This window comes from Prionailurus viverrinus, chromosome X, assembly GCF_022837055.1.
Source record: "Prionailurus viverrinus isolate Anna chromosome X, UM_Priviv_1.0, whole genome shotgun sequence".
In the NCBI taxonomy this organism is placed as follows: domain Eukaryota; kingdom Metazoa; phylum Chordata; class Mammalia; order Carnivora; family Felidae; genus Prionailurus; species Prionailurus viverrinus.
Genome location: NC_062579.1, coordinates 97,335,603 through 97,350,681, shown reverse-complemented (window position 1 = coordinate 97,350,681; position 15,079 = coordinate 97,335,603). Strand labels below are relative to the sequence as shown.

The 15,079-nt window shown below is 37.6% G+C and overlaps 1 protein-coding gene across 1 annotated transcript; it reads right to left on the bottom strand.

Moving 5' to 3' along the window:
• Positions 1-4,215: 4,215 nt before the first annotated feature.
• PRR32 (proline rich 32) lies at positions 4,216-6,122 on the bottom strand. The gene is made up of 2 exons (XM_047844503.1): positions 6,009-6,122; positions 4,216-5,182 (listed from the first exon to the last, which is right to left on the bottom strand). Exons 1-2 carry the CDS (start codon positions 6,026-6,028, stop codon positions 4,303-4,305), a joined length of 900 nt encoding a protein of 299 aa, XP_047700459.1. The 5' UTR covers positions 6,029-6,122; the 3' UTR covers positions 4,216-4,302.
• Positions 6,123-15,079: the final 8,957 nt, after the last annotated feature.

The following is a 15,079-nucleotide window of genomic DNA, read 5'->3' as shown; positions in this document are numbered from 1 at the left end:
TAGTCTTGATGATGATGTGTCTGCTTGTCAAAGCCAGTTTGGGGGCTTGATAAAACCTAAAACAGAAAGAGTTTCCAGTTTCACATAAGGGAGTACGAGATTGGCTGCTATCTAAGGAAAGATGATATTTATAGGAAGGAATGAAGCTGTGGAGATAGATTCATTTTTAGGAAGGCTGGATAGTGTTTCTCTAATCACCTCATCCCCACCCTCTCAAATGTGTGGCTCTTAAACAAAACCTTTCTGCCATTAAATACTTAATCCGTAGCACTTTTTTCATTTCAAACTGCCCCTTTCTACCTTCTCTGGGTTATATTCTTCTATATCCAAATTTATTACTTTTCCCACAGTACTTCTAATTTGCAGTTGCTCTCCATTCTAAAGCACTTCATCTCTTTTCAACTGACAGTGGTCCTATCCCTCTCTATTTTTAATCTTCTGTCTTTCTCCATGAGTTTTTTTTTCACATGTGCAAACACCATCGTTCAACCCCTGTCCTGTGCTCCTTGTGTTACTTTGCCTCTGAGTCAAAGCTTTTCAAATTAGGGTGTTGGATGAAGTCGTTTACAAATGAATATTTCCCCATCAATTATATGATTAAACAATTAGATGGACAAAATCCTTTATGGTAAGATTGATGGGTTTGGTTTGTGTGCTTTATATTATCTTATTCCACTTGGAGAAAGAGATTTTCAGAGTTGAGAAAAATACAGTTTACCTCCATAAAGTCATACAGGATACTGGTCCATTCTCAAAAAACAATGGAGGAGTCACTTCATAAAAATAAGTACCACAGATAAGTTCTTTGAGAAATCAAGATACGGAGGAAGCCTTTCTAAGTGGTAGTGAAGTCCCCAAAGGTGGGTGAAGAAGCATATGTATTTAATCAGTCTTTAGTAAGAGTACCACCTTCTCAAGTACTTAAGAAAAAGATTGTATGATGAAGCACAATTTCTCTGACTTCTCAAATCTAGAGTTGAGTTGATAAATGCAATACATTCCATTATTATAAGAAAAAAAATAATATTACCACAGAGAAATAAATGGGTTATTTCACTTAATTTAGTCTCATCAGTTGTCTTTCTGGGGGAATGTCACTACATCCAGCTCATTACAAAAAAGACATGCAAAGTTCTGTGATAGCTATGGAATCAACTTATGACATGACATAGTGGTTTTTGTTTTTTTTTAAGTAAACTCTACACCCAGTGTGAAGCTTGAATTTACAATCCCGAGATCAAGACTCGCATGGTCTACTGACTAAGCCAGCCAGGCACCCCATGACATAGTGTTCTTTAATCTGTCTAAAATTTCTTTTATCTCTGGTTTTGGCCCATTGATCTTGAAATAGAGTCATTTTACATAGTTCTGTATTTAGGGCCTACAAAAATCAGCATCTCTCAATAACACGTGATAATCCAAATACATTGTTATAGTATAATGTAATAGTTATGTGAGGATATCTTTCTCCTCCATTTTATATATGCTACCTAGTTATTGAGTGGCAGCCACCAAAAAAACACACAAAAAACGCACTTATGCCATGGTAAATAAAGATAGCACTATGATCTCAACTTGAAAACTCTAGTGCAAATAAATTATTTGGTCCTGGTTAGTATTTGTTATAATAATTCTCAGAAAACTGAAGTGTACTTTTAATGTCATTCTGGTTTATGAAAGACTATAAACTTAAAAAATTTCATAACTTTGAACTTTAACCTTTTCAGTATTCTGCAGTTTGATTGGCTCCATGTGTACTTCTTCCATCGGGCTGCAGAAGTTGTAAACACTGGAAAATAGAAATGGCTAATGAATCATACTTGGGACATGGAAAAGGTCAAAGTTGTACAGTTTATGATTATCTTCTAGAAAATATATAGGACATTAAAATTCCGATGCTACAGTCTTGTGACAAAGAATATAATGAGAACAATAAATAATAAACAGTACGACATGAATCTTCTTGTGACAATGATTATAACTTAGAATAGGGAATACTTAACCCATTCCCATTATTATCATAAGAAAGGGCCACTTTATTGATGTTTATCTTTTCCTTTTGCAGTTAAGAGCTATTTAAGCCTCAGAAAAGAAAGGGAAAACGTATATGTCCAAGAGTGTTGAATATATTTCATTATAAGCACTTTCCAAAATGAATAGGATGTTGGTGCTGTAGGGTTAATATTATCTGGGATAATTTAAAAATAGCAATTTTAAGGCAAATCATATGTTTAAAATTAATCTCCTACTGTCATGGAGGATGTCATGTCCACACCTATGATAACAAAATGATACATTATTTCCGTACAGAAGGTATGAATAAACAAAAATATTTACATTTTGCTTGCATTTAACACCAGGATCCCAGGCTTATTCCATACTTGCATACCCTGAAATTTTTAATGCAGGCACAGAGCTCTACATAAACTAAAGAAAATATATTTATCCTACATCACAGAGTTATAAAGTGTCAATGCTTCAATTTGCTAATAGTTATTTTTTATTGCTCACTGTAGGTATTCAGTGTTCAGAAGTGATATAGAAAATAACACAGAGGGCATTAGGAAAGAGAACAGAGGGTTGAAAAAGAGCAGATTGTGTTGGTGGCCCTTTCTTGTTACAGAAAATTTGTCATGGATGGCTGTAATTGTGAGTAGTCTTTCTGAGCCTTTACCATGCTACTTCCTTTGAGAAGGAAAACTTATCCTGTCCTGCTGTCACTTACCACACCTTTTGGCAACTCTCCAGAGATGCAGCACTGCTGTTGACACAACAACTTGATTTCTTGTCAAAATATCTTTTAACATCTGGCTCAAAAGATATTTTTGATGACTATAAGCATGCCCAACTCCTCTGTTCATTAAGGCTGAAAATTCAATAAGTGTTTGGTACGCTGAGACTAAGCTACCTCACAGTGAGCAGCTGTCAGATGATTTGCTGAATACTTCTGCTCAGCCCACCACAGTGAATTGATGGAATTGTGCCAGCTTTAGGACATATACGGAATAAAGGGAATTTTAGCAAGAACTAACCAGATGCTCCTTCTAAGCTTTGCACTACCACCTGTAAATTTAAACAATCTATTATGAAATAAATGGAGACAAAACCCTTTATGGATCCATGTGTCCTTCATGTCGGAGTAGCAACAAACCGGTTATTGGTGCTAAAAATACATCAATGGCTTTGGTTATAGGCAAGGTGCCTTTTGGATCTATAGGTTGTGTCAGCCTTTAACTGCTTACATCACCTACACCACCAGTTCTGGACATGAAAAATGTTTATTTGAAGACCCATCACCTAAAGATATTTCTAATTTAGTGGTTATTCATAGATAGTGACACTTTACTACATAGTGAATTGGGTTGTACCCTAGTTAGAATGACGGTCTTTCCATTCTGCATGTTGTGCCTATACCTGTCATTTGAATTTGAAAAAGCTCCTATCCAGGCATTGTGATAATCTCTCAGAACTATCATTATAATGGGGCACTGCAGCACATTATAGAGTACAAACACAGCAGTATCTGAGAAAATCTACATGAGTAAAATATTTTCATTTGTGTTTAAAAGTTATGAGTAGATAGTAGCTCTGTGTTCAGGCAAGAGGTGAAGGGACCAGCCCTGTTCCACCTTGTCCCTGGACTTTTATTAAGCCAACTCTGCATTTACCATGTACTTAATTAACAGTGTAATGCTGAGGGGCAAGCTAGTTCAAGTTTGAAGCAATGGTCTACAACTCTCCCATCTCCTGTGCCTCTGTTCTTTCCTCATCTTTCACAGCCTGGTTCTGCCTCTACCTGGCTGTGAAATGTTGGCTATTTCTCTCACCTGTGTCTCATCTGGCTATTTTTACTCTGTGCATTTTCCTCTTTTATATAGACTTTGGTCTACTTTATGTACCTTAAGTTATCTATACTGCTCTGAGCAACCCCCATAGCCTTAGGCAGGTAGGAATTACCCACCTTAGATTTGGCCTAGCAAGAATCCAATGGACCCTCCCCTATAGTCACAGGGCTGCAAGCCACAGCTAGGGATTCAACTAAGCTACTTAGCACTAGCACATTAATGCTTTAATTTCCTTAAAGATAAAAAACAAAAGCCAAGGCTTGGGCTCCCAGGGTGATGTTTTTAAAAAGAATTCACAGTATTTCAAACTTCAGAATCTTTATTGAATCTCCAAACATGTAAGGCACATTAGTGCTAAACAGAGTCTAAGAGGGTAGGGGGGTTTGAAATATAAAAACATAAATGAGTAATTTTCACTTTTCCCCCAATCCTTTTTTCCCCTCCTTCCTTTTTGTCTTCAGTTGTTCTCTCTGTTTGAGGGCGCAGGAGCCGGCATACCCCAGGAAGGAAAATTGGCAAAATAAGAAGGCAGTGGAGGAGCAAATATTGGGGGTGGGGCAAAAGCAATAGGCATAGCAAGAAACGGACTGAAACTTGGAGGTCGTGGAGGTATAAAGCAATGAGCAGTAGGACGAGAAGGTAAACCTGGAGTACTGGAAGACAATGGGAGAGGCCTTGGCCAGTTCTCCACAGGGTGCCACAGGCCTCCTGGTGGGAAAGAAACATGAGCCAGCCTTTCTTTCCCAGTCATTCTCGTATTTCCTGAAGGCAGCTCCATTATCACCCCTGATCTAACGGTGGGGATATGAAGGGGGTCTCTTACTTGTGGACCCCTAGATGGAAAGAACCCCTGACCTTGTGGCAAAGCCACGTATAACCTCGCATTATTGCCACCTCTCTCAGTGCCCCCACTGCTGACCCTTGCGCCCCCTATCATCAGTGGGGGAGTGCTGCCAGAGAAATCCTGGGACACATTAATAGAATCCTCTCCCCTAAGCCTCCAGCCTGCCAGCCCCTCAGAGCTATTTACTTCTGCTGTTGCTAAGGACTCTTCCGCAACAGCAGGTGGTGACCCACAGGGGTGTTTGTGAGATCTCGAACTGTCGACTGGAATGCAGGCTCCGGCGATGTGGAAGGGGCGCTCCAGCTGCTCTCTTGCCAGGTCGGTCAGCACATTAAGGGGAGGTCTCAGCAGGACACGATGGTGGCCCAAAGGTTCTGCATCATCTTTCGGCAGAGAACTCGGACACTGGAGGGACATGTCGTCAGGGCGTGGCTCCCGGATCCCACACTCTTCTGCAACTACTCCTCTGGGTGAAGGGGCATGCCCTCCAAGGCTTGCAAAAAATAGAAATAAATAAGTTAATAAAAATGGGATTTGGTGGCCAGACAATACCTGAAATATGTGATTGATTAAACCCGCTGGTATATACCAGGGGAAAGGGAGCGCCCGATCTCCTCCCACGTGTAATCAGCAAGCACTTTTGGAGCCCACTTGCACCATGTCAGGTGGCTTCTTTAAGCGGCAGACTACCCAATTTCCCTTTCTGGCTTTCTTGTGGCTCCACCCCATTCTCCATTTCCCCACCTCCTCAAGGCAGTAAGGAAGCTGAGAAGGCCCAGAGAGCTTTCTTAAAATAAGTCTGCAGTGCGCCGGTTCGCCATACTAAACACAGCTCCTTCCAGTCCCGAAAGGACCTATATTCCACTAAAGCCCAGCATTCAGATTCTGGCAGGAGTGTTTTGGAAAGTCTTGTGAGGAAAAACTTTTTTCTTTTTTTTCTCTCCGCAGAAGTAGAAGAAACGTTATTTGTGTTAACGAACACTCCAGTTTGTTTTAATGAAGTATCATTCAACATTTTCGCCGAGTTTTCTTAAAACTGTCTTTCATTCAACCTGTACCACAACCTAGAGTATGAATTTCCTCAAGTTTAAGCCCAATTGTTTAAACTAAGGATTTCAACTTTTGTTTCAAAATTACATTTGAAAATCCCCGCCCTTAAATCCAGTATTTTTAGTACTTGAGTTTGTGTCCTGCAAGTTTTTGTTTGTGATCCCCTCCTGCACTCCCTCCACCCACTTGTCCCTGTCCCAGTTACACAGGAAAACAATTCAAACTGCCTTTTGCCTTCAAAATTAAACAAAACTCAGTTTTGTACTTACACATTTTCAATACAAGCCATGGAGAAAGTAGGTCAGGAAAGCCTCCCTGAGGTGATGGAGAAAATCAGCTGAACGCCCACACAGGCCAACTCGGTCTGGAGAGACGACTCGTGCTTCTGCCTTAGAGCAGCTTGGCAACTCAAATGAAGCCAGGGACCAACTGCTTCTTTCTAGATTTGGAGTTCTCTTTCTGAGGTTAACAGTTGCTAGGGAAGGGAGGGAGAAAAGGAGTGAAGAGGGGGAGGGGATAAATCTGTGACACTCCTTTGAAGCTAAATGTAGGACTCCTTTTTGCATAGTAGTAGGTGGATGGTAAGAGCATTCACTAAATCAACCCAATTGCAGACAAATCATTTCAAGATTTTAGAAGAATCATGGAGACATGATACTTTATCGAGAATTATTTCTTAAGTTTTAGTTAGGCAAGGTAGTTAGCATCACGTCTCTTCCTAGAGTTTGGAAATACAAACATTGAGCAAGGTACCATGCTTAGTCTCCTCATTTAAAGTCCAGTTTTGAAGATGCATAGTTGGTGGGGAACAGAAGTTTGTGGGGTTAAATTGCTTTTCAATCTGTCTTTCTTGTGAAGATGAAACAAACAAAAAGAGCATTATAGAAAAGTCCCCCTAAGAATCGTACTAGCTTTTGTTTTTTAGCCTCTCAATTTATGTTTTTTTCCCTTCATCCTACTTTCTAGTTTATTGGCTCTGTATGTAGGTGTGTGTGTGTGTGTGTGTGTGTGTGTTTTATTTCCTGGAATACAGCTCTGTAAACTTCTCTACAAGTGGGAGGGGGAATAAAAGGCATAACAGATATTATACATTTATGAATATTACTCAGATTTCACCTTGGAACTTTTTTGCATAAGGCACTTTCTGTTCTTCCAACCTAAATTTCATCTACTTCCCTCAATTTAAACAAGTACACTTCCCCAGCTTTTATTTTCTGCCAATGATATATAGATTGATTGCTCTGAAATTACAAAGGCCATATCCTCATCTAAGATTACTAATCTTGCTCTAAGATAAAGCCATAAACTTGGCTCACTTCCTTAAATTTACCTGAGATTTGTGCCTTTCAGACTAGGCTTTAAAGACCCTAAAATCTTTTATTGTTTCCAATATCAGAACATGCTGTTATATTTCAACAGTCATATATATATATATTTTTTTTCTTTTTTTTAAAGAAAGATAACAGACTCAAACACCATGTGTTTCAATTTATATATGGAATGTGTGTGTATTTGTGTATGCATGTATGTGTGTAGTGGATAAGTATAAAATACTAATGCAGAGGAATGTTCAGTGTTGTGAAACAACACAATTCATGGTAGAAATAAACTTTTGGGTCTCTAAGTCCACATCTTCCTGCCAGGGTGCCTTGTCCCTGTCTGTACACTATTGAGTTGTTGTTGTTTTCAATCTCATTGAAAGATGAAAGTAACGTGTTTCCAACACTCCTCCCGGAAGAATCTATCCACTTGCCTACCATGGTTCACTATTAAGAAATTTCTTGATTCCCCAACTTGATTATATTTTTCTTCAGTTTATTATTTCCTTGTCCTAATGTAAAAGAAAACTTGTTATTGGCAATAGAATTGTGGTGGAGCATTAAAGCTTTTTCAACACTTGGTATGTCAGAGGGATAAATGCAACTTGGGCTAATGCCTAATAGTTGGTAAGTTATATTTACATAGTTTACGCATTTTTTCCCAAATAATGGCAAGGAAGCCCCAACAAACCCTTTTATGGCTATCAAGTTATTTCAATCATTGGCTGTTTAACCTAGAAATGTCTGTTCAGTAAAAACATCATCTTAATTGGATTCCATGAGATTGAAGTATAATATAGACACCAAATAGTTGGACACAGTAACAAAATCAATGGCATCAAGAATTTTCCAAAGCCATAATAGGTATTATAAATTTATGGATACCAACTCAGATTTTGCCTCGTAACTTGTTAGTTTTTGTGAGATGAATGTTTATTGAATGCCTACTGCATTGACTATTTGGTTCACTGTGCATTATAACAAAAGTTAAATAAGCAATTAATGGGGACTTCAAGGAATATTCAGACTTTCTGGGGAGAGAAAATAACATCTATAAAAGAATTGAAAATGGTATAAAAAAGAATAAATGCAGACAATTTGCTGCGTGGTAAAAACTAACACTGCAATGGAAATTCAGAAGAAGAAACTGTAATTTTAGGTTAAAGTAGCCATGAAATATTTTATGTGGTAGGACTAATGCGATATACATGGACAGAGGAGGAGATGGTATTCTGTGTTAAGAACAGGTATAGAGGTAGTAGTGAATGAAAATTTTTGGAATTTTGTAGTTCAGATTTTTAATCCAATCTAGGGCTCATATTTGGCAGAAATAGAAATTTAAAGAGTTAACTGTACCCTCTAGAGATAGCAAGATCAGCAAGATAATTAGGAAAATTGTACAAATGAGGTAATATTTGAAGGCACTCACATTTCATAAAGGAAAAACTAGATCATCTCAAAACCTACCTTTTGGGAAAAAAAAAACCGGTTAGGCTACTTCAATTATCCATCAAGCTCTGAAAATGAAATAGTAAATCGTGTGCCTTTTTTGTTTGTATGTTTGAGTGACTGCTTTGGGAAGAGAAAAATGGGTAATGGAAATTAAAGATTTGCCAAAAGTTAGCTTAGTTGTGAAAGCAGCTAAGTTATAAATGCCTTTCATTACCCATGGCTTCTTATTTCATGACACAGCTTCAGATATTACATATCTCTCAAAAGGTTTTGAAGACTTTATTAAAATGCTAAGTGAGGACCATGGAAGGAAGTATTTACTTTTGCACAACAATTACAAGGTTATTAAAAATGTGGTTGTACTGCCAAAATAACGTTGTTGGGTTTTTTTTTTTTCAAAGAAATTTTGCAGATGTGTAAAGACATTTAAAATGCAATCTTTCTCTTTTGCTTAGAAAAATAATCCAGGGGATAGAGACATAAGAATGGCTTTCTCTGTTACCATCAGGCTAATCAGGAAGTGATGAGAAGATTGTCATGCTGATCTCTGGGAGACTATTGTCAAAAGATTCCATCCATTAACTCACTTTCAAAATGTAATGTGCCTATTCTCCTGGGAAGCTCTGCAAGTTTAGGATATCGAAAAGTACTTCTCAAAGATAGACCAGATATTTTTAAGGGTCTGTTTTTATTTAATTCAGTGTATGAAAAAAGCATGAGAGTAATGAAAGCATGATATTATCCCAGCGTAGGTCAGACAACATTATTCAGTTGCACAACTATAGGCAGTACTCCTGTCCTCTCTGCCACCAGCTGTCCTGCAAACTCTGTGTGGTAAGTGATGAGAATGAACAGGTGAGAGTATGGTTATCTCACCACCAGCACTTGCAGAAGCGACTAATATATACCTCACGGTTGGACCTAGTTGACAATGAAGTTCAGTAGACTATCATTGCTTTTCTCAAGTTCCTTGCTCCAGATTAAAACATATATATATTAGTTTCAAATTGGTAATTTATGGCAGTTACTCCAAAACAGGTTATTTCTGTGTATAAATCAGAAGCTATCAGTTCCTTGAACACCCAGTGCTCTATTTTTTCTTGATTTCCTGAGAGTCACAACTGGAAATTAAGTAGCAGTGGAGCAAGCCAGATGAGAAAAAAGAAAGAAGGAAAATGAAACCAGGGGTTTTTTAACCACTTACTCTATACCAGACATCGAATATATTTGTCTCATTTAATATTCACAGAAAATTTTAAGGCAGTTATTAAACCTGTTTCATAGATGATAATAAAGAGAATTGGAGAAGTAGTTTTTTTTTTTTTTTTCCCAAGGCCCCACAGCTAGTAAATGGCAGCCAGCATTCAGATAGAGCCAATCTGACACCAAAGCCCACATTTCTTTCATATAACCACATGGCTGCCTAATGAAGCCATGTTTATTAGTTTATTTAATCAGGGACTCACTGACCCATCTTAAACTAATTCTGCAATAAAGAAATTGTCTAAGCTGCAATGCGTCCCAAAATGCCTGCCTCTGCAGGGATGCAGTAGGTAAAGAAGAGTAGGCATTTGGTGATACTATAGCAAGATGGTAAGGACTAAAACCCTGTCATGGAGCAACTGGAATTGGTGACAGAAAAAATAAATTAGCCATAGGACAGTACTGAGTGACCATTACTAATAAATTAATTTTAATATGTGGCCAATATTACCAATATTAAGCTTATGTTAATGCTGAACTCTTGAGATCAGTTATAGGATTCCTTTCTGTGGCACTAAGATGAAACTGAGCCTATAATTGTGGTTAGGTCATCCACCTTCCAGTATTAGAGCAAAAGGGAGAACTTAGAGTTAATTCTGTGTGTGTGTTGGGTGAAATGCTGAGTAGGATTGAGTTGTCCAAGTGAGTTATTAATGATAACTCTGGAGAATACCTTTCTGAATTAGGGGGATATATTAATTTAAAAATAAAATAATAGTACTGTGTTTTCTGTTCATATTGGTATATATTATAAATTAAGGTACAAAAATGGACTAACAAGTAAAATGAGGAAAGTCAATGAAAAATATTAGTTTACAGTAGCTCATTAGACCATAAATCTATAATTATATATATTATGTCAGAATTAATTGGTAAGCACAGGAGATGAAGGCATACTTAATTTCTTGAACACGTGGTTTGAAAAACAAAAGCTATTTTAGATAATTTCTTCTTGCTTGTAATTAACACACTGTAAATTCATGTAGAGAACATCTTATCAAACTTTATCAAAATGAATCATATGTGCCAAGTTGTTAAGAGCTTTGGTTCTGGAATCAGGAACATAGACCTGGGTTAAAGTTTTAGCTTTACTACTTACCAGCTTTGTGACCTTGGGCAGGTTTCTTGACTTCTCTGAAGCTCACTCTCCTCATTTGTAATGTGGGATTATAGAGAGAATTACACTAAATCATGTGTGAAAAGCGACTTATATACTAGGTGATTAAAATATACTCTCTTTCCTTGTATATATACTAAACTCTATTTTCTCATATGTAAAATGGGGATGATGATACCTCTCTTACCTATTTCAGGGCAGTTGAGAAATTTAAATATGATAATTATGTGAAATTGCTTTGCAGTCTGTAAATCACTTTACATATATTAAGCTAATTGTAACTAAAGGTGATATTTCAGGGGCAAGGGAGCCTTAGGGCACATTTTAAATAGTACTGTGTGGGTGGTCACCTATTCCACCTACACCTAAGGCCATTTTTTCATTTCCTGAATCATTAAGGTGGGGAGGATTAGCTACACTATTTAAAAAGCCCCATGGTGTAAATACTTTAAACTTTTCAATTGGTACTACATAAATCTCACCCATTGTTGTACTTAATGCGGTAATTGTGTTAGAATAAAGAGTCTGCATTTTTGTATTTGACTATTTAATTGGGCTTCAGAATCTTGTGTTTCACAGCAGGAAGTCTTGTGTTTCACAGAAAGCTCCTGTGATGATTAGAATGAAAAGCCTGAAAAAAAAAAGTTTGCTTTGGCTTCTTGATAGTGAAGATTTCATCGATTCTCTGAACAATGTGCTACTTCAGAGGAAAAATAGTTTTTCCCTTTCCAGTTGCCCCCCACCCTATCCCTCTCAAGTGGTTAAATAAATAGGTTGCTAAAGAAAGTCTAACACTTTTATAGACTGACTGTAATACAGTCAGTAATACAGTTCAAGAAAATTTGTTCATGAAACTCAAAATTAAAATAATAGAGCGCATCCAGAAAGACCATTCTTAATTCTTGTCTGAATTACGCCGTATGCTTATGTTGCTAATATAAGTGCTTGTTCAGAGGTTCTGGATAATCACAAGTGCTGTGGAGTCATCTATTTACATTTATTTTTGAAGTGTTTCAGATCTTCCGGTTTTCATTTTTAGAGTAATGAAATGAAATGTGTTTATTTAAGGGAAGAATTCATCAGAAGAAAAGATCAGACTGTGGAGGGCCTGACAATGGGAAATTTCCTCTTGGAAGATTATTAGCAGATGACAGGAATCTTACTCAGATATCAGAGTTTCAACAGTCCTTTGGTAATATCTGAACCAAAGTGATGAACCCCCTTCCAGAGGTGCTTAATCATTCTGCATGTGGCCAAACCAGAGCAAGTGGTGGTATGGGCTATTGTACTATTTCAGGTAACCTACACATTTATCTATGTCTGTGTTTCCCAAATTTTACTGAGTAACAGATTCACTTGGGGATCTTATTAAGATAAGAGATTCCTGGGCTCCACCTCCAAGATTTTTATTTAATTGATCTGTAGTGGGATTCAGTTATCTGCAGTTTAAATATTTATTGATTCTGATGTGGTTTTCAGATAACAATAGAGAAATACTCACTAGATGCTTTTATAGCCTTGAGGCTTAGCCTTCTGGGGATGAACTCAGCCTTCTAGTGGGCACTTATTCTCTACGTATAACCTACTGACTAGATACAGTAGCACTAAAACATGAAACCTTTTTGACCATAACCAGTGCCTCCAGTTCCTCTTTGTTCCATAAACCTCCATATATGATTACTTCTGAAAAGATGTGTTGAGTTCAGTTCATCTACAGCAACAATTCTGTAAGTGTGGTCTCAGGAAATCTGGGGCTGTCAAGATCCTTTTGGGGAGTTCACAAGGTCAAAATATTTTCAGTATTATATGAAGACATTATTTGCTCTTTTCACTCTCACTCTTTCATGAGTGTACAGTGGAGTTTTCCAGAGGCTATATTATATGAGATGTCACTGCTTTGATGACTAATGCAAATGTGCTTGTATATCCCTGTGTTTTAAAATTTTCTCAGTCTTAATTTCTAATATGATAAATATTGATAGATATAATCCACCCAAACAAAAATTCACTGTGGAGTCCTGAATAATTATTAGGAGTGTAAAATGGTCCATGGGGTGCCTGGTTGGCTCAGTACATAGAGCATGCAACACTTAATCTCTGGGTTGTGGGTTTGAGCCTCACGTTGGGTGTAGAGATTACTTTTTAAAAATTCTAAAAAATTAAAAAAAAAAAAAAAAAAAAAGGTTGTAAAGTGGTCCCAAGGCTGGCATCCATCTTGCCAGTTAGGATGAAAAAATGAACACTAGAGGTCATACTGGACCAGTCTGTAGGAATGCAACCCCACTAGCTTACAAGTAGATAATCAGCACTACTCTAAAGATATAATCACCAAATGTACCTAAAGAAATCTGTAACATAAAGGTATTTTTCAGATTCCAAGTCTCTTGAGATGAAAAAGACCTTCAGAGAACCAGAAAAAGTGACACCAGAGCATCTGCTAGCATGACTTCATGGACCTCCAATCAGTGACATCCACCCTTTCAGGAGACCCTTGCCCCCAAATTTTCCATTAAAAACCCTCATTTGCAAGCCATCAAGGAGTTGGGAACTTTTGAGCATTAGCCCTCTCCCACCCTCTTTGCCCTTCTCATTCTCCTGGGTGGTGCCATACTAATAAATAACCCATCTTTCTTCACTGCAAAAGCTCAGTGTCAGTTTTTACTGGCTTCAGGTGTCCACTGCATCAAGTGGACAAACTCTTGTTTGGCTCACGTATAGCCATAGGTCAAAAAGTTTTAAATTTTATGTTTTATTAAGCTATTTTTTTTTTTTTGAGGGAGAAAGAGAGTGGGATGGGGGAGAGAGAGGGAGAGAGAGAGAGAATCCCAAACAGGCTTTGCACTGCCAGAGCAGAGCCTGATGCCGGGCTTGAACCCATGCACTGTGAGATCATGACCTGAGCTGAAACCAAGACTCAGAAGCTTAACTGAGTGAGCTACCCAGGCACCCCAACCAAGCCTAGTCTTAAATGTGTATCAGTTAATGTAAATTGATGAAATTATTTCCAAATCTCAAGGAAATTTCAAACCTTGTTAAAATACTCAAATTCTTAATTTTTGCATCCTTTTATAAATCCTTAAGATAGAAATGAGTAGTGTAAAACAAGTCAACAGTTACTGACTTATTGCATGTCGCCTGTATTATCAATACTATGTAAGCCACTGTATATGGGATAATAATATCTTTTGGCTTGAGGAACTTACATACATTTGGGGAAATAAAAATAAACCATACTAAATAAATGTCTAAATATAGAATGCTTATAGTATTTTCCTTCAAATTAATCAAAAACAAAGATGGGTAGGGCACCTGGGAGGCTCAGTCAGTTAAGCATCTGACTTTAGCTCAGGTGATGATCTCATGGTTCATGAGCTCGAGCCCCGTGTCCAGCTCTGCATTGACTGTGTAGAACCTGCTTGGGATTCTCTATCCCTCTCCTTCTCTGTCCCTCCCTTGCTCGTGCTCTCTCTCTCAAAATAAATAAAAATAAAACTAATAAAAAATTTATTTAAAATCCCAAATGATAGTGAATGGTTCCATTTAGTAAAAAAAAGATAAAAAAAAAAAAAACAAAAAACAAAGATGAGTGGAAGCGAAGCAATCTGATCACAGAGGGTTTCTCAGGAGAGGTAAAACTACAGCTTTACTTCAATGGATGAAAAATATTTTAACAGTAAAAAAAGAAAAGTTCTCAAATTAAATCTATTTCTAGGAACTACTGTTGCAGGATTTTTTTTACCACAATACCCGGGATTTCTTGTCTCGCTGCTTTGAAGAATGAAGAGATGGACACAAAATGAGCAGCAGGCAAAAGTTTATTAGAATATAAAATTAGAAAGGAAGAATAGTAGGAAAATTCTCTTTACAAAGGGGACATCAAAAGTGACTGCCCAAGTACTCTAGGGGAAGGTCCTTGTTTTATAAGGTTCTGGTCAGTCCTCCCCCTCCCCTCTCTTGTTCCTTCTCAGATTCTACTCTTATTGGCTTGATAGCTAGGTGCTGGGTTGTCCATTTCTGATTGGCTTGTTTCCATTGTATGAGGGGTGGTCTATGGCCATACCAATTCCTTGTGGGTCATAGGTTTTATGGTCTCCTTATTTTTTAGTCAGGTCTTTTGTCAAATTTCTGAAAGAAACATGAAGGGGGAGTCACCTGAGGGGGTTTCCTGTTTTCAGACATTCCCAACATT